The 26,779-nt window shown below is 37.8% G+C and overlaps 1 protein-coding gene across 3 annotated transcripts in view; it reads right to left on the bottom strand.

Moving 5' to 3' along the window:
* Positions 1–26,779, bottom strand: part of KCNN2 (potassium calcium-activated channel subfamily N member 2) — a 139,546-nt gene that overhangs the window by 10,682 nt on the left and 102,085 nt on the right. For all 3 annotated transcript variants that reach the window (XM_024246638.3, XM_054555032.2, NM_001131645.2), the window contains 2 exon segments: positions 22,785–22,926; positions 12,818–12,928 (listed from right to left, as the gene is read on the bottom strand). In XM_024246638.3, the coding sequence (XP_024102406.2) occupies positions 12,818–12,928; positions 22,785–22,926 (253 nt within the window).

The following is a 26,779-nucleotide window of genomic DNA, read 5'->3' as shown; positions in this document are numbered from 1 at the left end:
GTTTGGTAACTGATGGTGAATCTTTTTCATGGAGCGAAAAAGTTTTCTTTTTGAGCAAAATTATATTTCTAGAACTCATTTTAAGAAAATGGTCTTTTTACAGTAAAGCTTCTTTTAGGAGTGACTCTGGTTCGTAATGCGCTGCCTTTGGATATCCATTAGATTCTGTGCATGGAGAGAATCCTCAAACCAACAAAAATGATTGACACAGAAGCCAAGTGCCAGCACTGCGTATAAGTAACACTACCACCATCCACAGTGAAGTTAAAAGGAGTTCAAGTAAATTCTTGGATCCATCTTCATACTTCCACTTCCTCAGACAGCCGGGAGAGCCACCTTTCAGAAGCTTTTTTCATCTGATCCTCATGTCCTTTCAAAGGTAAGGAAATGGGTACAGCATGAGTAGTTGTTATTTGAGGACCTTGCTTTTAAGGAGAGAGGAGTGGGAAGTGACTGGCCAGCAGTCCCTGGGGTTGGAACAGCCTTTCCCTGTGAGGAAAGAGAGAGTCTCAGATCTCTAAGCAACTGTAGATACCTGGAAGATTGGCAAGGGGCCCTGATGGAGGCTCTCTCTCTGATTTTACCAGTCAAAGGCATAGAAGAGAAGCCTAGATCCCTGCCTGGTGAGGAAGCTGGAAAACCAGGTTAAAACCCTGGGTAAAAACCAATGGGTCAGAAACACAGCAACGGAACACAGCAGTGCTCAATGGAGAACATAGCACTTGATTTCAATTTGTATTCCCATCTACAAACAGCAAATGCCAAATTATTTCTAAAGTCAATACACTTTTAAGAAGGTGATTGATGCATTTTAAATGATTCCTTCTCTTGGGTATATGAAGAAAGTGGTTGAAGGGGAATACAGAATCTTAATCTCAGAGTTCAGTGGAGTGGGGGTAATGCCCTCAAGGCCTTATGTTACAGGCTTTGTATTCACTAAGCACTCATTTTAGCTGATGGGCTTAAACGAAAATGATTCCTCATCTGAAAATGAAATCCCTGCAGATGCTTTTAAAAACTTCGAAATACAGGAATTTATTTTGAAACATCCCATCCCCTTTCTAATTCCCTAACAGGTTGTCAAATACAGGAACAAACCTCCTAAGGCATCATATTTAACTGCTACTTTTCAACATGGCAGCCACAGAACAATACGTCCCAGAATAAAAATCCCACTCTCTGCCTATTACTGAGATGTGTTTCTAATAGCAGGGTCTTCCTTTCCATCTAGGGTTGAAAAGGAACAGAGGACAGTGAGAAGACAGGGTCAAAGGCACCTCAGTGTTTTCCACGTTTGAACAACAGGGAATTGGTACAAGAAAGTGATATGTAAACTTCCAGGAAAAATGGGGAGAAATAGGTCTATGCATTCATTTTTTTAATTTATATAAACTTAGGCAGTGTAAGTGCAATTTTGCTGCATGAATACATTGTGTAGTAATGAAGCCTGGGCTTTTAGTGTAATAATCACCCAAATAGTATACATTGTACCCATTAAGTAATTTCCTATCCCTCACCTCCCTCCCAACTTTGGAGGGAAAGTTTCCTTTGTATCCTCAGTCAAGAACCCTGCCATATAACCATCTAGTTATGTAACACTTGAATGCCCTTTTGTCCCCTTTCCAGGGCTTTCAGAAACTCTCAGGGGTCATATCACTAATCTTTGTGTCTCTCTACCTCAGTACTTTAGGCACAGCCCGTACTAAATAAATGTCTATGGTGTTAACTGGGCACCACAGCACATATAATTTATACATAAAAACTTCTTCTCATGAACCACACTAATACATATTTGTTAACCAAAGGACCCTCTTGATAACAAGGGTATACAGATTCAGAGACCTAAGCTCTAAATGGATCAATGCATTTCCACTTATAAATTCAACCTATGTACTGAATCTCTACTACATGCTAGATACTGTGATAAGTGGTATGAGAGGATTTACAGATGTCCATCAAACATTTAGTAGGTATAATTCTATAGCCAATAAACAGGCCAAAAGACCTATGAAATAAAAGTCATTTTCTGTTGATCAAAAAATAAGGAAAGTGGGGGGAAGGATCTTTATTAACAGGAACATCTTTACACACACACACACACACACACACACTGTTAAAAAATAAGAACATTTGCTCTGCCTCACTAGTAATCAACTGTAATCAAAGTCTGTCAGAAAAATGTTAGAAGACATATCAATAATTTTTATAATAATTTGAAAAAGCAAAGGCTCTAAAAGATATACTACAACTGGCTGGGCGCTGTGGCTCACGTTTGTAATCCCAGCACTTAGGGAGGCCGAGATGAGTGGCTCACTTGAGGTCAGGAGTTTTTGACCAGCGTGGCCAACATCTAGTGGAACCCCATCTCTACTAAAAATACAAAATTAGATGGGCGTGGTTGAGCATGCCTGTAGTCCCAGCTACTTGGGAGGCTGAGGCAGGAGAATCGCTTGAACCCAGGAGGTGGAGGTTGCAGTGAGCCGAGATTGCGCTGTTGTGCTCCAGCCTGGGTGACAAAGCGACTCCGTCTCTCAAAAAAAAGAAAGAACTACTACTACTATATTATTGGTAGTGGTAGTACTTACCCAGATTCCTTAACAACTTTCATAGGTATACAGGCCAGGAGATATTATATTGTGACTCACAGTTAATTATAAAATAATAAAACCAAGGGTAGTAAGACACAAAATATTTTTAAGTATAATAGTACTTTACAGATCACCAAAGCACTTGAGGCTGCTAGACTTTTGTTGTTTTTTTTTTCTTCAAATTTTATTTTAAATTCTGGGGTACATTTGCAGGATGTGCAGGTATGTTATATAGGTAAACAGGTGCCATGGTGGTTTGCTGCACAGATCATTCCATCACCCAGCTATTAAACCCAGCGTTCATTAGCTAGTCTTCCTGATGCTCTCACTCCCTCACCCCCTCCTCCAAAAGGTTTCAGTGTGTGCTGTTCCCTCCCACCATGTGTCCATGTATTCTCATCATTCAGCTGTCACTTATAAGTCAGAACATGTAGTGTTTGATTTTCTGTTCCTGCATTAGTTTGATGAGGATAATGGATTCCAGCTCTATCCATGCCCCTGCAAAGGAGATGACCTTGTTCCTTTTTATGGCTGTATACTATTCTGTGGTATATATGTACCACATTTTCTTTATCCAGTCTATTACTGATGGGCATTTAGGTTGATTCCATGTCTTTGCTATTGTGACTAGTGCAGCAATGAACATACACATGCATATATGTTTATAATAGAATGATTTATATTCCTTTGGGTATGTACCCAGTAATGAGGTTGCTGGGTCAAATGGTATTCCTGCCTCTAGGTCCTTAATTGTCGTCCCTAATGTCTTTCACAATGGTTGAATTAATTTATACTCCCACGAACAGTGTAAAAGCATTCCTCTTTCTCTGCAACCTGGCCAGCATCTGTTGTTTTTTGACTTTTTAATAATGGCCATTCTGATGGGTGTGAGATGGTATCTCATTGTGGTTTTTGATTTGCATTTCTCTAATGACCAGTGTTGGTGAGCATTTTTTCATAATTTTGTTGGCTGCATGGATGTTTTCTTTTAAGATGTGTCTGTTCATGTCCTTTGCCCACTTTTTAATGTTTTTTTTTCTTGTAAATTTGTTTAAGTTCTTATAGACTTTGGATATTACACCTTTGTCAGATGGACAGATTGCAAACATTTTCTCTCATTCTATAGGTTGTCTGTTCACTTTGTCAATAGTTTCTTCTGCTGTGCAGAAACTCTTTACTTTAATTAGATCCCATTTGTCAATTTTTGCTTGTTGCAATTGCTTTTGGCATTTCTGTCATAAAATCTTTGCCTGTGACTATGTCCTGAATGGTACTGCCCAGATATTCTCCTAGGGTTTTTATAGTTTTGGGTTTTACATTTAAGTCTTTAATACACCTTGGTTAATTTTGTATAAGCTGTAAGGAAGGGGTCCAGTTTCTATTTTCTGCATATAGCTAGCCAGATCTCCCAGCATCATTTATTAAATAGGGACTCCTTTCTGCATTGCTTGTTTTTGTCAGGTTTGTTGAAGATCAGATGGTTGTAGGTGTGTGGCCTTCATTTCTGTTCCATTGGTCTATGTGTCTGTTTTTGTACCAGTTTACCACAGTATTTTAGTTACTGTAGCCCTATAATATAGTTTGAAGTTGGGTAGCATGATGCCTCCAGCTTTGTTCTTTTTGCTTAGGATTGTCTTGACAACTCCAACTCTTTTTTGGTTCCATGTAAATTTTAAAATAGTTTTTTTTCTAATTCTGTGAAGAATGGCAATGGTAGTTTAATGGGAATAGCATTGAAACTATTAAATTACTTTGGGCAGTATGGCTATTTTCAAGATATTCTTATCTATGAGCATGGAATGTTTCCCAATTTGTTTGTGTCCCTTTCTGATTTCTTTGAGCAGTGGTTTGTAGTTCTCCTTGAAGAGGTCCTTCACTTCCCTTGTTAGCTGTATTCCTAAGTATTTTATTCTTTTGTAGCAGTTGTGGATGGCAGTTCATTCATGATTTGGCTCTCTGCTTGCCTGTTGGTGGTGTATAGGAAATGCTAGCAATTTTTGCACACTGATTTTGTATCCTGAGGCTTTGCTGAAGTTGCTTATAGTGATTTTTGCACACTGATTTTGTATCCTGAGGCTTTGCTGAAGTTGCTTATCAGCTTAAGCAGCTTTTGGGCTGAGATGTTGGGGTTTTCTAGATATAGGATCATGTCATCTGCAAAGGTAATTTGACTTCCTCTCTTCCTATTTGAATACTTTCTTTTTTTCTCTTGCCTGATTACCCTGGCCAGAACTTCCCATACTATGTTGAATAGGAGTGGTGAGAGAGGGCATCCTTATTTTGTGCTGGTTTTCAAGGGGAATGCTTCTGGCTTTTGCCCATTATGATACTGGCTGTGGATTTGTCATAGATGGCTCTTATTATTTGGAGGTATGTTCCTTCAGTACCTAGTTTATTGAGAGCATTTAACATGCAGGGATGTTGAATTTTTTTGATGGCCTTTTCTGCATCTATGGAGACAATTGTGTGGTTTTTGTCTTTAGTTCTGTTATTGTGGTGAATCACATTTATTGATTTGCATATGTTGAACCAATCTTGCATCCCAGGGATGAAGCCAACTCGATCATGGTGGATAAGCCTTTTGATGTGATGCTGAATTTGGTTTGCCAGTATTTTATTGAGGATTTTTTCATCAATGTTCACCAAGGATATTGACTAGAAGTTTTCTTTTTTTGTTGTATCTCTGCCAGGTTTTGGTATTAGGATGATGCTAGCCTCATAGAATGAGTTAGGGAGCAGTCCCTCCTTTGTGATTTTTTGGGATAGTTTCTGTAGAAATGGCACCAGCTCTTCTTTGTACCTCTGGTAAAATTCAGTTGTGAATGCATCTGTTCCTAAGCAATTTATTCCTGCCTCAATTTCAGAACTCATTATTGGTCTATTCAGGATTTCAATTTCTTCCTGGTTCGGTCTTAGGAGGGTGTATGTGTCCAGGAATTTATCCATTTCTTCTAGATTTTCTAGTTTATGTGCATAGAGGTGTTTAATAGCATTCTCTGATGGTTGTTTGTATTTCTGTGGGGTCAGTGGTGATATCCCCCTTATCATTTCTGATAGTGTTTATTTGACTCTTTGCTCTTTTCTTCTTTGTCTATCTAGTGGTCTATCTATTTTAATTTCTTCAAAGAACCAGCTCCTGGATTTGTTGATTTTTTTTGAAGGGTTATTTGTGTCTCTGTCTCCTTCAGTTCAGCTCTGATCTTGGTTATTTCTTGTCTTCTGCTATCTTTGGGGTTTGTTTGTTCTTGGTTCTCCAGATGTTTGGTTGTAACTTGAAATCTTTCTGGCTTTTTGGTGTGGGGATTTAGTGCTATAAATTTCCTTCTTAACACTGCTTTAGCTGCATCCAAGAGATTCTGCTACGTTGTCTTTTTGTTCTCATTTAGTTTCAAAGAACTTCTTGAAAATTCTTGATCTTGTGATCTAATTTGATTGCATTGTGATCTGAGACTGTTTGTTATGATTTCAGTTCTTTTGCATTTGCTGAGGAGTGTTGTACTGCTGATTATGTCATCAGTTTTACATTAAATGCCACATGGCGATCAGAACAATGTGTATTCTGTTGCTATCAGGTCCACTTGATCCAAAGCTGAGTTCAGGTTCTGAATATCTCTGTTACAATTTTCTGTCTCAATTATCTAACACTGACAGTGAGGTATTAAAGTCTCCTACTATTATTGTGTGGAAGTCAATGTTTCTTTGTAGGTCTCTAAGTACTTGCTTTATGAATCTGGGTGTTCCTGAATTGGGTACATATATATTTAGAATAGTTAACTCTTTTGTTGAATTGAACCCTTTACCATTATATAATGCTCTTCATCTTTTTTTAATCTTTGTTGGTTTGAAGTCTGTTTTGTCAGGAACTAGGATTTCAACCCCTGTTTTTTTTTCTTTTTTTTTTGTAGTTTCCATTTGGTTGGTAAATTTTCCTCCATCCCTTTATTTTGAGCCTATGTGTGTGTCTGCACATGAGAGGGTCTCTTGAAGACAGCACACTGATGGGTCTTGGCTCTTTATCCAGCTTGCCATTCTGTGTCTTTTAATTGGGGCATTTAGCCACCTATTTAAATTTAAGGTTACTATTGCTTTGTGTGAATTTGATCCTGTCATCACGATGCTAGCTGGTTACCTTGCAGACTTGCTTATTTGGTTGCTTCATAGTGTCAGTGGTCTATGTACTTTGGTATGTTTTTGTAGTGGGTGGTAACGGCTTTTCCTTTCCGTATTTAGTGCTTCCTTCAGGAGCTCTTGCAAGGCAGGCCTGGTGGTGATGAATTCCCTCAGCACTTGCTTGTCTGAAAAGGATCTTATTTCTTCTTCACTTATGAAGCTTAGTTTGGCCAGATATGAAATTCTAGGTTGGAAATTCTTTAAGAATGTTGAATATGGGCCCCCAGTCTCTTCTGCCTTGTAGGATTTCTGCTGAGAGGTCTACTGTTAGTCAGATGGGTTTTCTTTCATAAGTGATCTGGCCTTTCTCTCTGGCTTCCCTTAACTTTTTTTCTTGCAGTTTGACCTTGGAGAATCTGATGCTTTTGTGTCTTGGGGGTTGACCTTCTTGTGGAGTACCTTACTGGGCATCTCTGCATTTCCTGAATTTGAATGTTGGCCTGTCTTGCTAGGCTGAGGAAATTCTCCTGGATGATATCCGGAAGTATGTTTTCCAACTTGGTACCATACTTCCCATCTCTTTCAGGTACCCCAATCAGTTGTATGTTTGATCTCTTCATATAATTCCATATTGTCGGAGGTTTTGTTCATTCTTTTTCATTCATTCTTTTCATTAAAACTTTGCTTTGTTCAAACCTATAGCATATAGGTAATGACAACATAGTTTAAAAGGCTATTTTGGATCTTCATTTTCAACTTCCATTTCTTTGTTGTTGTTTTTTTCTCCTGCTGCTTTCTCAGAGGCTTTTTTAGCATAACACTTCCACTCCTCGCCAATTCAAGGGGAATGCACCAGGGTGCCATATGCTCTCAGCCACCCTTGCAGCAGCAGGGATAGATTTGTTTATGCTCCAACCTGTCTCTCCAGTTTTTCTTTAGGTCAGGTGTATGAGGCCTGGGTGAATGTTGTAGCTGTGGAACAGGGCATAGCCAAGTGATTAATTTTCATGTGTTAACCCCCTGGGCTGTGAGCCAAGGACAATGTGAAATAAATCCTTTAGCATTTCTGTTCCCTTGTTAAGAGACATACAGGAAACAAAATTATATAACTGCATAATAGTGTTCTTATTATGGATCTGATTGAGAATTCTTAACAGATTAACAACACCCACAGTGGACATTAATATGTATAATTATCCTTTGTGGGGTATCTAGCAACTTTAAAAATTATGTCTGGGTTTTGGAATTGCTTGTTTTCAAGTTTCCTTTCCAAAAAGGTATTCTGGGGATCAAACTACAAGATTTCGTGTTTGCTCAGAATGGAATGAGTAGTAATAATAATATATTTTCAAAAGATACAGCATGGTAAATATATGGCCCCTGAAAGGTGATAAACTGTAAATCTATTAAATAGCTGGTCCTGTCTTACTAAACTAGGAGACAAGGTAATGGTATTATGTTTTCACTTCAAAATCATTAGTTTATTAGTTTATTCTGGATACCTGTACCTGTTGGCCATTTTTGAATTGCAGAATGTCATGTAAATTTTTAGGATTAGACAAAACAATCTTCTCAGTGCTGATGTACAATAAATAGTGTTCTACTTTCAAATACAGTATTTTACTTGGTTAATGTAGTCATACAGAGAAACAACTTTTATATAAAATTGTTCCCCTGAAAATCTGTACATAGTGAATAATTTTTCATAGAAATTGTTCAGTTCACTAAAGATACAAACTGGAAGACTTGGAATGTTACATCTGTTCCTGGGAGAATAGCCTATCTTTTAACATTCATATTGGTTTTTTCTTTAGAGTCATATTCAGATTTCAGAACATCTGTGACTATTACTCCTGTTAACCATCAGAAAAAATGATTTCTTTCTAGATAGTGTTTCAGGGAATAGTTGTATTTTTCTCTAACAATATATAGTGACCTTGAGTTTGTATCTTAGTTACTAGGTATGGTTTTTAGATCTCTATTTACTTTTAATTATTCATAAATCATTCAGCATTTTAGAATTATTTTAAAAGTTTACAGTTTATACTCATTTATATGAGTCCATTTGGAATTTCCATAAATAAGCAAATGGAATCAAGTTCCAAGTAAATGATACTCAGTAAGTTGATGACTTTGTATAAAATAATGAGAGGACTATAAAATGGCTATTATTTGCCTATACCTTGTTGAGTATATGTAATAAAGGAATGGGTATCATAAACCAGCAATTTGTTTTCTTCTAGTGTCATTTTAACATTTATATCTTTATTTAGTGACATCTTGGATGTCATTAAATGGATCTGTCGGCCAGACATGGTGGCTGATGCCTGTAATCCCAGCACTCTGGGAGGCTAAGGCAGGCGGATCACCTGAGGTTGGGAGTTCAAGACCAGCCTGACCAACATGGAGAAACCCCGTCTCTACTAAAAATACAAAAAATTAGCTGGGCATGGTGGTGCATGCCTGTAATCCCAGTTATTCGGGGGGCTGAGGCAGGAGAATCCAGGAGGTGGAGGTTGCAGTGAGCTGAGATTATGCCACTGCGCTGCAGCCTGGGCAACAAGAGCAAAACTCTGTCTCAAAAAAAAAAAAAAAAAAATGGGTCTGTCAGCAAGCCTACTAGAGTATATTTCTCAGACCTATAAGAGACTCTGGTCTCAAGAAATACTGCAAGGTAGTTCTACTTTTAAAAAGTAGTAATGAAATAACAGAATTATTAAAGCATGATAAGTATTATATAAAATGTAGAATTTGAAATCAGAACAGTACTTAATGAAAAAGCTTTCAACAGGCAATAACTTGACAATTCAGGCAACATTATCTGAAGGAAGTTTAAAGTATACAAGAACTTACAACAAAAAAGCTGTAGCATCATCAGAAAACTTTGTCAGTTTGGGAAGATGCTTTTCTTTTTTTCTTTTTTTTTTTTTTTTTACTGAAATATTTTTTAATTTTGTTTTTCATTTGTTAGTTGTTGATATAAAACAAAACAATCTTATATTTAACATTGCTAAAGTCACTGATTAATTATGTTTGCTTAGAGATTCTGCTGCATTTCTACTTAAAGAAAAACAATGCATGCTATTGTTGTGCTATAATTACTCAAGATCCTTTATAAAGCAAATTAAATATTATAAAGTTGAAGTAAGTAATAAGAGTGTGGTATTAGTGCAAGGATTAGCAAGCTGATGAAAAGGACAGAATGGAATCCAGGAGCAGACTCGCATTTATGGCACATAATGGTGTGGAGAAGAATGGCCTTTTTAATAAATGGTGCTGGGCCATTTAGACAGCCATATGAAAACATTACACCTTGACCCCATCCTCACACCATAAAGAAAAACCAATTCCAAATGGATTGCTGATCTCAATTCATATGATAATCCATATGACAGGCAAAAAAAAATTCACTTTTTTCTTAATAAGGATACAAAAAATATTAACCATAAAGGCAAGAGTTGGTAAATTGGACTATAGTAAGTTCAAGATCATGTCAAAAAAAAAATGCTACAACGAAGATGCTTTTCATTCATAAAAACTGAAGGAAGGTCACCAAAATCCATAGATCTAGATCCTGGATCCATAGTTCTCTAAAGGGGCCTCTGACTGGATTTTAGGGGACCCATGAGCACGAGCACGAGCACACGTGCACTTTTCTGCCAAGCAGGAAGCATCTGAGATTTCATCTGATTTTCTGAGTGGTCAGTATTGGAAAAGCTTAAAATCTTTGGAATACTTGAATATGATACTTTAGCTCTTGATCCTTAACACAGCATGCCAACCATATTTAGTATACAGTATATTTTTTATATGTTATTCCAAAAAAGGAAATTACAATATATTCAGTAGACTCAATATCTTTTAAGAGAGACTGTCCTTTCTAAGATGTCAAATCCTTGTGGAACAGCACATTAAAAGGTGGTTCTCTCCTGCAGGTGATTTTGTCTCTTGAGCGATTTCTGATTGTTACAAGTTGGGGGTAGTGCTACTGGCATCTAGTGTACAGAAGTCTAGTATGGTGAGAAACATCCAGAACACACAGGACAGTCCCACATGAAAAAGAATAAAAGTCACAAGTGCCAAGGTTGAGAGGCCCTGGAATACAGCAACTGCACTATAAAACCAACTTGGAATGTGTCCCAAATGAAACTGGCTGACCTCGGTGAACTTCATAAAAAAATTTTTATCAAAGGTGGCAGATGGCAGTGTGATACTGTAAATTTTGTACTCAAAGTCTTTGTCTTTTCTAACTAACTCTTAAAATGTTTTAATAATTAAGATATCGAATATCAATATTCCAAAGTAATATTTAGAGAAACTATATGCTTCTTTCTTAAGATGAAATTAAAATCTGCTTATGAAACGTGGAGAAGTCTGCCCAAACATGCTAACTTGGCTTTCTTATTTGTGATTCTGTCACTTTTTTTTTTCTGTTAAGATTTACAGGCAAACATATGGGCGACATGGTATTTTAAGGTATTTTTCTGCCTAATATCTTAAGTGTGGCATTAACTTAATTCCTGAGGAAATGTATAATCTTCATGGTAAAATAATATGGATTACAAGGGTCTTAATGCAAGTGTTCTTTTGAATATTATAAAACTTGTGACTCTTAAACACAAACTGTCCCAGCATAGAGCCCTGAAAGGACCAAACACGCACATGATGAAATACACAAAACATCTGCTCCAATTTATGGATTTGATGTAGACTAATCTCACATGCACATATTTTTATCTCTAGCAGATCTTTAAAAAGTAAAAGAAACCCAAGCCTTTATTCAACTCCTCGTTGACCTTTTTCCCTACACACTCTCATACAGGGATGTTCACAAGTTTTGAGAACAAATTTAGGAGTTTGAGGAAAATGAGAGTAAATCACGGAGAGTAGAAGACATTCCAAAGTGGTAAATGTAGGCTGAAAATGTAGCATCTGAACCTGGGAGGCTCTGATCATCTACTATAAACATGGACCTACTAACTGCAATGAAGTATCACAGGAGCGTCTGATAGGTAAGACTTAGCATGAGCAGGCAACTGCAATTCATGTTTTCATTTCCTAAGTATAATCTATATAAATATATATTTGCATTAAAATGACTGGTCTGTTGGGAAGTATTAACCAAATTAATCAAGATTACTTTTAAATATACAACCAAAATCAAGAGTGAGTGAAAACACTGAAAGTTGGAACTATGCTTGAAATATCTATTGATTCATTTATGGGTAAAGTTACCAAGTTGACAATGTATTTTGTTATTTCAGTGACAGCCTGATTGCATTCCACATTGAGCAGTAGTTACATAGCAAGATGACTCTACTATAAAATAATTTTTTGACTGTGGCATTTGTCTTAAGTGACTATCAATAAAGGCTAAAAATTTAGTCTAATAAAAACCTTTCTCTTCTTGCAGTTTTCTACCTAACCCCTTGGTGTCTTAGTTTCCACATTTATAAAATGGCCAGAATAATAGCACTTCCCTCATAAAGCTGTTATGAGGATGAAGTGAGTTTATACACATGGCACACTTGGAACAGTGCCTGGCACAGAAAGTGCTCTTAAACACTGTGATTACTGTTTTTTCTGCTAATAATTAGACAGCGATTGCCCAACTGGATGGTATACTATTTTAAACATCTCTTTTATGGCCTGTAAGTCAAGGAAAGAGCCTGTTTCTGGCCCTACCTTGAGCTTCTAAAAGTTAGTGGTGGTTTCTTTTGTCTTTGCAACCCTGTCTTGAGAACAGTGACTTGATCTTAGAAGTTCAGTAAAACCTTTTCAATCACCTTTCCATCAAATTACTATTTTACATTAATAGTATTTTCCTTCCTATTCAATCCAATAATTGGTCTCGTATACCATACTGAAATCTAAACAAGTAGGCATACCTAACATTTATGTGACTCGTCTTTACCCAAATACCAAGACTGCCCAATTACTTCCTAACTGATCTAAAGTTAGAAATAGTCTGTTCTCAAAATGTGAAGTGATTCCAAGAATGCCTATACTTTCAAACGATGTCATTTCAGCTTCAGATGTCAAAATAAAAACCATATTTCCTAACATTGAAAAAATCACAATAATATTCTCTCTTTGAAGATATATGGATAGTAACTTACTCTTTTAGTCAGCTGAGTATCCATCATGAAATTGTGCACGTGTTTTTCTGCTTTGGTAAGTTCTAGCTTCCTTGCCACTACAGCTACCACCAGGGCTGTGCAACCAGCACCCTGAAAACAAGGAGAGAAGAGAAACTCAAAGCATTACTACTTTCTGTCTCAGACACATCAGAAAATGTTTTGCATCAAATGCAAAAGTTTCTCAGGATTAAAAGCATTGTCTTCAATAAGTATTACAGAAAATGTGTGATCAACAAATGTAAGCAATGTGCCTTAAACTGGGATTAAAAATTTAGTTTACATATTTTAAGAACAAAAGCATATTTGGAAAAAACATTTCCATTCTAAGAAATAAACGGCCTAAAAGCAACTTGGTGAATTTTTGGAGAGTTTTTAAAAAACAGAGCAAATCGGTTATATACCTGTAATTATAATAGGAACAAATAACAAATGAGTAGATTAGCATAAATGTATATGGGGTAGAAATAAGGATTTTTCCATACAGAATAAACCTCTAATCTTAAGAGGCGATCAGCAGGCCTTCAAGGTGATCAACTGCAATGCACCAGGAATAAAAACAATAAAGTATCTCAGCATATACACAGTTTCAGTGTTCCACACACACAAGAGGAAGCACAACAGGAAGATCACAGTGATCTTAACCTGGGCAACAGAGATAGATGAAGTACTGAAGGTAAGGGGTGATCATTATACTATTTTACAGGTTTACTAACATGACACTAGGAAAGGCACGGGTCATCTTCATTTTGAAAAAACCAACAGTGTTCCTTTTTGAATTGCAGACAATTGTTCTGATCTCTTGAAAAAGAGACTCTGTGTGGTACTCTAAGAATTACAGTCCTCCCGCTCCGTGATCAAGGTGTGCTCATTCCAAGTTGTGAGAGTCTTCTTTGCTGAAAGACCAGCAACTACTTGCTGGGGCACCGATTGGAGGGCCCAGGCAAGGTCAGGGTGCTGCAGCCACTTCATCAGTCCTGGGCACAGCGAACCTCCCAGCAGGGAAGGGGGCATGTGAGGAACTACCTCAGGGGTCTGTGAAAGGGAAGTCACACCTCCAGATAGAATCTCAACCCTGAAGAGGACCACAGAGCCATAGACATTGCCCAGCTAGTCTCAACAAACAGATAACAACGTAAACGGCAGGGCACAGGCAGAGTCCACTGCACAGAGGCACAGAAAGTAGATGTGATTTAGCTATTCAGTTATAGACCAATGAGTTGCTATACTCAGTGAGTTGCTGCAACAAATCTGGCAGGAGGGACAAGACTGAGGAGAAAAGGAGAAAATAAATACACGACCTGATCCTTATAGTCATGGAAACATTGCCACAATGATGAGCCAATACTGCTTTAATATATTTCCAGAGGGCTTAAATAGCCTGCTCCATCTAGTTCTATGAAGAAATCAGTATCCTCAGAAAGAAAGTGCTACTGATCACATGATGAGAGAAAGAGGTTGCCAAGTATTTAGACATTCTCATTTAGCCCTCTGATTTTAGAGATGAGACAACTAAAGCAGAGTAAATGATTATTCAGTTATAAACCTGGATTAGCACTGATATTTTTCCTACTCTTTACTTCATCTCATAATATCTATATTTAGGATCACATACAGTTGAATCTCTATATCCATGGGTTCCGTATACATGGATTCAACTGGATTGAAAATATTTCGGTAAAAAAATGGATGGTTGCACCTGTACTGAACATTATAGACTGTTTTCTTTTGTAATTATTCTTTAAACAATAACAATACTGTTTAGCAACTATTTGCAGAGCATTTACATTGTATTAAGTATTATAAGTAATCTAGAGATTAAAGTACACAGGAGGATGTACCTAGGTTACATGCAAGTGATACACTATTTTATAAAGGACTTGAACATCTGTGAATTTTGGTATTCATGGCAGGAAGTGGGGTTCTGGAACTGAACCCTCATGGATACTAAGGGATGACTGTATATTCTTATTTGTGATTATTCCATAGCCACAATGCATTATGAAGCACTGTATTTCAAAGCAAGACAGAAAATTCAAATTCACCTATTTTATATGATAAAGTAAAGTATGAATGTCTAAAAATCAAGCAATATGGTTATCAAAATGATCAACATTGTTCCTATTTTGTAACTGGTATAACTTTTAAATTGGTAGTTTTTAACCTTGACTATAGAATCACTTGGAAAGTATGTAAAAATCCTAGTGCTGAGAACTGTGTGCCTCACAGCAAATCTTCATCGTCAGGGATAAAACCCAGGTGTCTGAATTTTTTTAAAAGCTCTCCAGGTGATCCCAAGGTACAGTCACTGCTTTAGATAAAGGAGGATATGCAGTGACTATGACGAACTCCATAAACCTTCTATTAAAACAAGAGGGTCAAAATTCTTATAAGAGTCATTTGACTGACTTATGAAGACATTCAAGACATGATAAACAAGGAAAGTAAAGGCAGAGGGTGTGATGTTATTTTGACATTTTGTGCCACGTGCAGACAATGAAAGCGAGGTATTTTAGATCTAGGTACTAATGAAAGAACAGAATGGCCTTTGGAAGCATGTCTACCCATTTTACTGACTTTCAAACATCCACCGTGAAGTCTAAAGAGTTCTAGCAGGCTGATGAGACCAAATGAGTGACCACCTATGATAACCACCATACAGCTACTTGCTGTATGGTATAGCGTATGCTCGACAAACACAGGCTAGCCTTTTGCAGATATGCTCCTAGGTACTACTCTTCAATCACTGGGTTCTACGGGAACTTGGTGGTTCAGGGCAGCAATGGTTCTTTAATAAGCAGAGGTCATAAAAACCTGAGGGGTTCCTAACTACTAGAGAGACAGCTATGAGAGGGTAGTTGGCATAAAAAGTTGAATACTGTTCTCCCCTGGCAGGTGGCCTCTGCTGAGATCTTTCTGGAAAGAAATCAAAATCCTAACAGGAGTGGAAAATCACTGGAATCAAGAGCCTTGGAAAGTGGATTTTTATTTGTGTTTATTCTCAGCCTCCATTCTTTTATGCTACTGGCCCATTTCTCACCGGGTGTCATCTAAGACATGCATTAAAAATGAGTACCTCTGTTGCAAAGTGGAAAAGAAATTAATCCAATCATTTAGTAATTATCAAAACCATTATCTATATACCTCACTCCATTATCCTAACTCTACCCCTTTAAGTTATACCTCCAGAGCCACTTCGAAACCTTTTTGTTCAAATACAAACCCCTTAACTGTTTATTTTAGTGAAGAAAACCATAAACGTATACCTCCCTAGATTAATAAGTCATAAGAGAATCTGATGAAAGTAACCTTTATTTTTTAATTTTTAGAGTTATGCAAGATGAAGCTGGCTCACTTCCAAAAGCTTTCTAGGTTCAAGGTAAATTCCTGCCAACATATTCATGGTTATAGTAATTTAAGTAATGGCATAATATTATTGTCCACCCAGTGTCTATTTCCAGGACGATTCTGTTTCATAAAGTGAATAAGAATGGAAATAAGTACAATTTTACAACATTTTCTCCAAAGCTTGTCACCACCACAATCGATGTAGAAACAGTTGGGACTAACATATGTTACTCTCTGAAATTAAGATCCCTGTATGCATTTAACAAGATGAGTCATATTCCTTTCACCAAAGTCAGAAAAAGTATCCTGGTTACTTTTCTCTCATTTCATTTATCTTCTTAGAAAAAAACTTAAGCAAAATCACTAACCTGCCACTTCAAGATGCTTGGGCATTTAATAACAAAATGAAGAAAATACAGTGTATTCAGGAAGTCAATATATTAAAAGCAAAGGTTTAGGTTTCCCTTGGCTTGTTTATCATCTTTCCTTCTAACAGAGAAGATGTTGAAAGAGAAAAAGGGATAAGTTAAGGGGGGCAGAGGGAGAGGGACTTTGCTTTAGAAAAGGTAATGACAAGTGTTGTTAATGTTTACTACCCTAAGCCAAGCCAGATCAAACTGAACAGACAAATGACGATTAGTTACTATTACCTATGTACCTCTAGGGAAATCCCAACACGTGGATAGTCTTAGATGCTGCCAAGTTAAAACTGAAATGTAGTGCTTTTCTCCATTGTATTCTTCTCCATTAGAGCACAGAAACTGTAAGCCATGTTGAGCCCTTGGATGTAAAAGAAGTTCAGGTATCCCATTTCCCTCAAAATCATGTATCACATAATATTTGAAAAATTAAAATGTGACATATTTTTTACCCTAAATCATCTACTTATGCTGATCCTGCAAATACTTCCAAGAATCATTTTGAAAAACCATTTTGGCATCAAGCTTTAATAACAAGGATACAAGCCTATGAAAAAGAGAAATTCCTTCATATAGCACACTGTGGAAAGGTTTTGATTATTTCAACTGTGAAAAAGACATCTTCAAAAGATTCAACATAATAACGAAATTTATACTTTTTAAACAAATTCCAGAATTTTTACTACTACAGAGAATGGCTCTGATAGAAAACACTAATGTTCAAAATATTCTAGGCTTAAAGTATCCTCCTGTGGGATTTATAATAGCTCCTAAAAGTTCAAAATTCAGTTTGATAGCCAGTTTATTAGACTAAATAGACTATTAGCCTATAATTAAAATTTATCAAAATAGTTAATTTGAAAAAAAAATCATGCTTTTATGTAAAAATAAAACAGCTTTAAGATCTTTCACAAATCAGCTTGCCCTCCAAAAGGAAGGTAAAACAAATACTTGAACACACTGCCTGTTTTTCTGTCCGTGGGGCTGACTGACTCCATGTACTAGAACCATAAAAACATTTTTACTATACTTGACTGACATAATTATTCTTTCATAAAAATATGTGAAACAATCAATTCTGGAAAATAACATTTTATAAAGCACTCTGCTTTAATATTATATCCCATTGGAGTTTTGCAAGGTTTCCTCAGGTCATGAAAATAAATAAGATTCAAGGAAATTTTGAAGACAAATTCTATCAAAAATGCCCTGTAAGTGTCTTCAAATACAAGTTGATATTTGCTACTAAGGGTGGAGGTCAATTTCAAATGTCCTCATTCTAAGGAAAGAGGGGAGAGTCTGTGGTGTTTGAGCCCAGTTATTAAGCCTGGGCCTGGGCAACCCAAGCCTCCTTTATAGTGATTTGCTTGTTCAGCTCATTCTTCTACTTTTAGGGTCAGAAAGAAGGAAGTACCTCATAAAACTGGTCATCAACAATGAGTCATCCCTCGGTTTAAATCTCCTGATTAGCAACAGTGCCGGTGTAAGTGCAGGTACTTCAGAGATAGGAAGGGCAGCTCTGCCAATTAAAAGTGCTGATAGTTTAGAAAAATTGGGTGAAATTGTGGAGTTCATGAGCTGTGTGCTAAAAGGTCACAACAACTTCCAGCTATACTTTCCTGTACCCGGAAGACGGCAGCTGTCATATTTAAGAAATTTTTTTTGCGATCCACTTATGAAATTTCTTGGGGGGAAGTGAAGGTCCCCAAGAAAGGACACTGGTGGGGAATTTAGCCTTATGACTGAAAAGGCCCATCTCCTCCAGCTGCTCTGCACAAAATAGAAACTACTGTAAGAACTTAAAGATACACTCTCTTCACTGGGGCTTTATTTGATGAGATTCAGTGAACACACCAGAAAGAACCAAAAAGCAAGCAATTCGAAAGTTAAAACCTCTTCAAAATTAAACACCCAGTGTCAAATTGTATAAGACATTTTTAAAAATCCTTGAGTGTTTTGCACATTCTCAAACGTTCAACACCAAGGAATGGCTTCAGAACAGTTTTGCAGGATTTCTATGTACACTGGCAGGGGAAAACAAATCCTCAAATGGAAACAGAGGGTGTTACAGGAAGAGGAGTATAATGAGACCTTAGGTTTCGCATTCTTTCATACCAATCATTTCTTTTTTATGAGCTCTAGCTAATTGGTGCTGTTTTGGAACACCCTCTTACCGACTTAACAGGGTAGTGTCATTGCTCTTCAGGATGCAAACTGTTTAACTGACAACTGATGGAGTCACCACGTGATGTTAAATTAAGATTTCCTCAGCACAGGGCAAATTTAACGTGGAAAGGATTATTATCAAATCTTAAGGAAAAGGCAAGGCTGTGTAAAGGCTTCTGTCCTGAACTTGACTTGTTTTTTTGCTCCTTGAATAAAATTTTAAAATTTAATTAGCGTAGTGATTTTCAAATTGCTATGAACTGCGAAAAGCTTTACGCATTGCTTTTGTTTACATAGAACTACTAGTGGGACGGAAGAAACCTAAATCACTCATATCTGAAGTGTCCTCAGTTTTGTTGAGGGAGTCATGCTAGATGTTGTCAAAGTCTAGTGGTTTATAAATCACTATTAGAGAACCATTTACTGAATAACAACCTGCATCCCTAGGAATGAACAGATATTACTCGATATTTAAAGATAATTAAGCCAAAAAAATCCAGTCATCCATACTCTAGTCAAAAGGCCACCAAGAGTCACTGTAATTTTACAGAAATAGAGAAGCAAAAAGAACAAATGAGCAACCTTAATTCTAGTATAAGATGAAAGATACCCTTACCCACAAGGCTATTTTTTACTCTTGAAACAATCATATATATTCATAGTTGTGGGAGAATTCATAGCTTGCAGGATGTGTGTTTTATATATATATATATATATATATATATATATATATATGTCTAGGAAGATAAAATAACTTTGTAAACGCTAAGTAAAACAATTACTTTATTGGAAAATTGGAGACATTGAGAAACTAGCTGGTGCTGTCCAAAAGCTGATAGACACTGTGATCTAACCATGTTACTTGACTACCACCTTCAACCGAAAGTATAAAGCTACTTAGAAATCATCCCATTGTTTATCATGACCTTTACAATAGTAAATCCTCAGGTCCTCAGTACTTCCTCAAATAGCAGAAGGGTAGAAGAATAAAGAGAAAATAAGTAATTACAACCATAATGGTTTTCTCTTGAAGGGTAGTGAGTGGTTTTCTTCTATTTCTTCTATTAGGCAATCCCATGACTTATTTTATAAAAACATTAATAATAAGAGATCTTGGTCTCTTAAGCTTTAATTCCCATATTCGTCTTGGTAATGAAGAAATTTCTACATTCTCCATAGGAGTGTCTAGGTCACTTCCATCCATATGCTCTTGATCCCTAAGGAGCAGATGTGAGATGTAATCAATTGCCAGATGTGAATCCCAGGAAGAGTGCCCCGTAGCCTGACTCCACGAATCTGTTTGGTCTAGAAGAGATAATCCAACTCTACAAAGCATCTCAAATATGTTGCTCAAATATTAGTGAATTTCTCTGTATGCAAGTAAACACATTTTGATCAAGTCAATTAAGAAATAAGTCTGATCCTTATGAAGGAGAGGGAATGGAGCTCCTCAGACTAAGAATAGAGGGACTCTTTTACCATAAGCGTAAGGGCTGGAACGAAGTCACCATAAATTCCATTACATATAACATTTTTGTGTCCACATATATTTAATGGTACTATAACCTCTCTTTTTTTTTTTTTTTTTTTTTTTTTTTTGAGATGTAGTTTCACTCTTGTTGCACAGGCTAGAGTGCAATGGTGCAATCTTGGCTCACCGCAACCTCCGCCTCCCACGTTCAAGAGATTCTCCTGCCTCAGCCTCCTGAGTAGCTGGGATTACAGGCATGTGCCACCACACCTGGGCTAATTTCGTATTTTTAGTAGAGAGGGGGTTTCTCCATGTTGGTCAGGCTGGTCTCGAACTCCCAACCTCAGGTGATCCACCTGCCTCGGCCTCCCAAAGTGTTGGGATTACAGGCGTGAGCCACAGTGCCAGGCCATAACCTCTCTTTTTTAAGCAAAGTAAGATCGGTAGTGAAACCTGAGCAAGAGGCAGTTCAAGAAGGTAAATAAAAGATTTGTACTATCTGATGAGACTTTGAAGGAACAGTTTTTGAGACACGAGGAACAAGAAAATATCAAGGAATGATAAACATTTTGTAAAACCCAGGCAAGGTTAACCTCAAATTTGGCTCGGATTCCACGGCAAATAAGCCTGTGCACATGACCCTTGAGTCACACCTGATTCGAGAATAAAAGAGGGTACCGTCTTGACAAAAAGTAACGCTAAGGAAGTTGTTTCTAAGAAGCACTAGGGGAAAGACTCTGCAATTACCAGTTTTTATAAATAGCATCATTTATATCCCTTGTGGACTTGTTATGGGCCTCCTAAAAATATATCTATGCAAATTACATTTCCCAAAGCATTATTACCACATAACAAAATGCTATTATTTGAGGAAAAAAGGGGAAGTGATCCAATAGTAAACAGATAATGCAGCATACCGTTTTTTTTTTTTAAAGTTCACTATAATTAAAACTATTATTTTTCTTTTAAAAGCAAATAATGTTAAATTATGCCCCCAAATTATATTTTCTACAATTGGGACTTGAAATGGCCATCTTGTTACTACTGGGACATTAAAATTGACCCTGGATTTTTATTTTCAAAGTTAGCTGCCTTATCCTAGTTGAACACTACCGAGGGGGAGAAGGATGTTGCCTGTCTATGCCAAGGGCACGCCCTCTTTCCATTTAGCTGTGACTCTTGGAGCAGTCTTCCCAGGCAGCTTCTGCAAGGGTGTGCACCCTCCACTGGCCACCACTCAGAGGCCCTCAAATGACAACCCTCTGCTCTCTCCTACCAGCCTGTGAGTGAATACAGTTAGAGGTGTTGAACAGGGTGCCTGATTTCCAGAAATTCTGAGAATTTGGAACCTGCAGTATTCGTTCACATCCTCATGTAGACAGAGACCACACAAGGATCAAGATGACACTCTGCTGTAAGCAAACTTTAAAAAGTAGATAAAGAATGCAGACAAGCCTAGGTCATTGAAAACTGTGCATCAACAATTTGAAACTACCCCTGGCTTAAATATTTAGAAGTTCATACCACATTATAATCACAGCTTGCTAGCCTCCCATTTCCTATACCTAAAAAACAAATGGAGCAAAAAAGTGGTCCTGGTTAGTCATGTGTGGAGGGGCAAAAAAGATGTCTGAACCTATTAGACATGCCAGAAGAACGATGGAATGTCAGCAGCAGACCTTTCCCAAGTGCTCCACAAGACCTGGCCTCCTGTCCCTGCCTCATGCCAGGCCGCTCTCCCCTTTTGCTCTGTGTACTACTGGCCCAATGACCTGGCTCCAATGTACTGAGCTCCTTCTTGCCTCATTGCCTTCAAATAAACCATTTCCTCTTCCTGGAATGCTCTTCCTACCTCCCTTCCTGGGTATGGACCCTTCTCACTTCAGCGTAAAAATCAATTTTCTAGTGATGATTTCTCTGAGTAGATCCCATCCCTCTCCCCCAGGCCCAAAACAGGTCAGAAGCTTTGCTAGTTCACAAATGTAATGAACCATTATTTATTATTTTTAAAATGCAAGTCTTCCCTTGTAAGCTCCATGAGGGCAGGGCAGTAAGTTTCTATCTTCTTTTGATGTATTCCCAGTACCTAGGCCAGTGCCTGGCACTCAACAAACATTTGTTAAAAGAAAAATAAATATTATAATTAATATATCTTCAACCCTTCAACACACTTCAAGATAGTTATTATGGGCCACATTTTACAATTTACTCAAATTTGCACAGCTAGTAGGAGATGGGAGGACACAGTCTTAAAGGACTTCCTGACTCTGAAGCCAAAGCTCCAAGATCAAATTAGTTCATCAAATCAGTGCATGCCCCACAAGGGGCAATCGAACAGCTCTACCTCTTCAACAGAATTTCATGATGAGAAGAATTAAGATGAAAAACTATTGACACTCTCTCTCAACACAAAATTGATTTATTTATACTGATTTCCTGCTGATGGGAAAAGAAGTAGCTCACAATTACTTATGCACGTGGACTGAGTGGTTTAAGTGCCTTCTTGAGCGTAAATAAAAGAGTTGTGAAGTATAAAGACACTTACCATAATTCCAGTAAGTAAGCAGACTCCTTTTCCACAGTATGTGTTAGGTACCATGTCACCATAACCAATGGAGAGAAAAGTTATTGATATCAACCACATCGCTCCAAGGAAGTTGCTAGTAACATCCTGTTGATCATGGTACCTGAAAAACAGCAAACAAAACCAGTCCTTTATAATCTCCAATATGATAGCTAAGTGTGGTTTGGTTCAATTCAATGAATTTACTGTATCTTCTATAAACTGCTATGTTTAGAAGTTTTCAAAGCTTGTGAATATTAACAAAATTGAGGTTCCATCTAAGCAATCCACGACATCAGAAAGTGCCTCAATTTTATATATCATCTGAAAGAGACTGTAAAATATAAAACAGATTTCCTCACTGGCGTAAGATGATACAGGCACATTAATCTTTGTAGACTCCTCCGGCCCCTGCCCGTGTCTCGTCACTCCTTGCCTAGCTGATGTGCCACACTTAAGAGACAATATACAGCTGCCCAATCTCACTCCACACCTTTGTAACCAAAATGAATCATGATGTTCCCTTTACTTGGACTGTCCTTTGCTACCTTGATTTCCTGACGATGGACTAACTCCTCTTCATCCTTCAAAGTAAGTTCAAGTGGGAGCCTTTTCTGTCTTCTCTTCCCCTCAGTGCTTCCCCTGTGCTCCCTGAGTATCGTGCACATCCCTCGATCACGGGACTATATTATAATAGGTCAATCTACCTGGATGTCCTTCATCCTTGAACACAGAAACTGTACCTCTGATCACAGAGTCCCTGCCCATAACCAGAGCTTAATAGAACTTGTCTTACCAGTTATACACAAAGAACTTAACAGTCGAAAAGAGGGAGAGGGATACAAAGTATCCTGATCATTCTTTGAGGTGTCAAATTTTACTGGTAGGGAAGAAAGCTTTTATATCAGAAACAGGTATCCTATCACACTTTGGTTGAATTAACAGTACGAAACAGTAACCCTCTGTGCCCATCATGTGGACACTGGTTTTACACAATAGCATGTATGCATACAACAGCAAGGCCAATGAGAGTTGTCACCCTAGAAGAATTTGCTCTGGATGCACATTCTGTGTGGTCATGGGGCAGAGAGGCCCTGCTCTGGTTTCTATGACAGTCAGGCCCCAGACTCTGGTCACTAGAAGACTTCCTTACTTTTCAGCCACCATTGGAAAGGACCACCACTCCTTCCCATCTCTCAGATACCACTCAGAGGGCTTTCCTTTCCTCATTTCTTGCTCTGCAAAATATACTGACAATTGCGTGGTACTCATCATCGCCTGCTATGCTCACTCAGTCCTGCCTTTCAACTCAATTCCCCGTGTCTGTGCTGCCAGGGCTGTGGTGGCAAGGAGGCTGCTCCTAGCCAGAGCCTCAGGATTAGCCCTATAAGCAACCTACACCGGGCCACAGCATTCGCTATTCTTTTTTTTTTTTTCCCTGTCCCTCATCCCATGCCAAGCTTCCTGCTTCAAAAATAAAAAATGCCGATTTATCTTATAGGGTATAAGCTTTTCTCCACAATATCCGTAGATCTTACACTCTATCTTTGGACATACAAGAGACCCATTCTTATCATATTTGTCCCTTTGCCTTCTTCCAAAGAACAGAGAAGCTAAGAAATTATGTTTCCTGCTACTATGGACTAAGGAAAGAGGCTCTGGGCTGGAGTGAGTGGAACCCCAGAGAAAGGGCAATCACTGATCTCCTGGAATCAAAGGGAAGGGCATGTGAACAGGCAGCCAGCCTGGTTAGGAGCATCCTGCAAGTTTCTGGTGGCAGAGGTGCAGAAATCACCACCGTTCCTCACCCCTAAATAGCCTCCATGACCTAGCTGTAGAGTCCCCTCTCCCCAGAAGCTCTTGGTGTAGAGGCTGTCATTGTCAAAAGGAAAATCATATGCATTCCTAGCATTCCAGGAAGGGAGCTGAGTGCATTTCCCCTGATAATCTTTGTTACCTAATATATATACCTAGGAAGATGCTATGTGATCAGTGCTATGCTCAGCCACAATAATGAGCTAAGCAGGATTCTGTGGACTGCTCTGGGAGCCTGCTATGCATATGTAACAGAGCTTCAACGGGAGGACGTGGTTTTCCTTTCAAAATAAAACCCCTAGAAATAAGCTCTGGATTATAACTTATTAATAATATTGGGGCTCTCTAGTAAGTATTCCTCACCAAGCAATTTCCTAAAACAGGAAATACATTACCCTGTCATAAGAATGGTCTGTAAAGAGAGGGGAGGTAAAAGAGTTCATTTCCTATTCAATTTTTAATTGTGAGATAAAGCTGCTTCTCAGCATGATTCATACACCGATGTGATACACTTAAGAGTTAATGGCTCTGGTTCCCTGATGCATATGAATGTACATACCATACTTACTGAGTGTTCACTATGTGCTCAGAGCTTAACTTGCATTTTCTCATTTGACGTATGTTGTAATGCATGGACAATCTTTGGCTGAAACAGTTATATTCTTGACCATCTCTATATCAGCAAAGTGTCCTTAGATACTTAGTTTCTAGAAACTTAGAAAATGTGCCTGGGTCCCAGTGAAATCTTCAAGTTGTTTTTTCACTGCCACAGTGAGTGACCAGAACACTATTATTAATATCTAGCTAGGCCAGCCAGGTATGGTGGCTCACACCTGGAATCCTACCACCTTGGGAGACCAAGGTAGGCGGATCTCCTGAGCTCAGGAGTTCAGGACCAGCTTGGGCCAACATAGTGAAACCCCATCTCTACTAAAAATACAAAAGTTAGCCAGGTGTGGTAGTGTGAGCCTATAGTCCCACCTACTTGGGAGGCTGAGGGCGGGGAATCACTTAAACCTGGGAAGCGGAGGCTGCAGTGAGCCAAGACTGCACTGCCACTGCACTCCAGCCTGGATGACAGAGTGAGACTCCTTGTCAAAAAAACAACAAACAAAAAAAAAACAACAACCTGCCTAGGCATGTGGTTTTCATAGAGCAGGTAACTACGAAGAGAAGTAAGAGATTTCACACGATAAACAAAGCTTTCTAGGCGGTACGTTCATGGCCGTTGCCTGCAGGGAAATTTCAACTTTGGCATGGGTGTGAAGGTCTTTCTAATCTCTTCCTCCTGCAGCACTTTTTATTAAAAATGTTTTTCAGAGTTGGGGGCAGTAAATGACTAAAAACTGCAATGAAAAGCATCCACTGGAACATTTAGGCAAGCTAACTCATTAGACGCTTACCTTTAATAAATGTTCAAATCTTAGATAGACAAATTTCTTCCAACCTTATTTGCCAAATACTCTCAAGAAATACATCATTAAATCACTCAATTAATATTTACTATATGCCGTGCGCATTACACTGCATCAGAGACTGTCATCCTGTATCAAAGGGCTTTAAATAGAAACAAGCATCTTTCTAGGAGCTGGCATTTTAGGGCTTGGGATTCAATGATAAATTATCCTTTTTGCTTACAAAATAAACAACCTGCCCTAAAAAATAGCTCAGAATAGAAAAATAACATCTCATACTAATGTTTATGTTACACTCAGACATACATGATTGTGAATATTCAAGATGAGGTAATCAGGAACCAAATTAGATACTATTAGAATAATCCCCTATTTTGTTCTCCAGCAACTCAGAAACAAAATTAGACTTTTCACACGATGATATTATCATTTTGAACATCCCAGGTTTTTCATCTATGACAGATTCACATCACTGTGAATGATTAATATAATGTTTAAAAATTTTCAAAACATTTTTTATGGAAGTTCACATACTTAGACAATTCCAACCTTCTCTACAAGGAGAACTATTCTGAGAAAGGCATGAAGAAATGATTCATACAAATTTCAAGTTTTGATCAACATGAATGCTGATTTAATAAAAACACATTCAATTAGATTAAAATTAGTGCAAGGAATGCCCAATAATCTCAAGCTTTTAAAATGAGGACTTTGGAGTTTTGGAATGAACTGCATGCGTCAGAGACA

Source organism: Pongo abelii, chromosome 4 (assembly GCF_028885655.2).
Source record: "Pongo abelii isolate AG06213 chromosome 4, NHGRI_mPonAbe1-v2.0_pri, whole genome shotgun sequence".
Classification (NCBI taxonomy): Eukaryota; Metazoa; Chordata; class Mammalia; order Primates; family Hominidae; genus Pongo; species Pongo abelii.
Note: the sequence above shows the minus strand (reverse complement) of the source record. Positions and strands in the feature narration are given on the sequence as shown.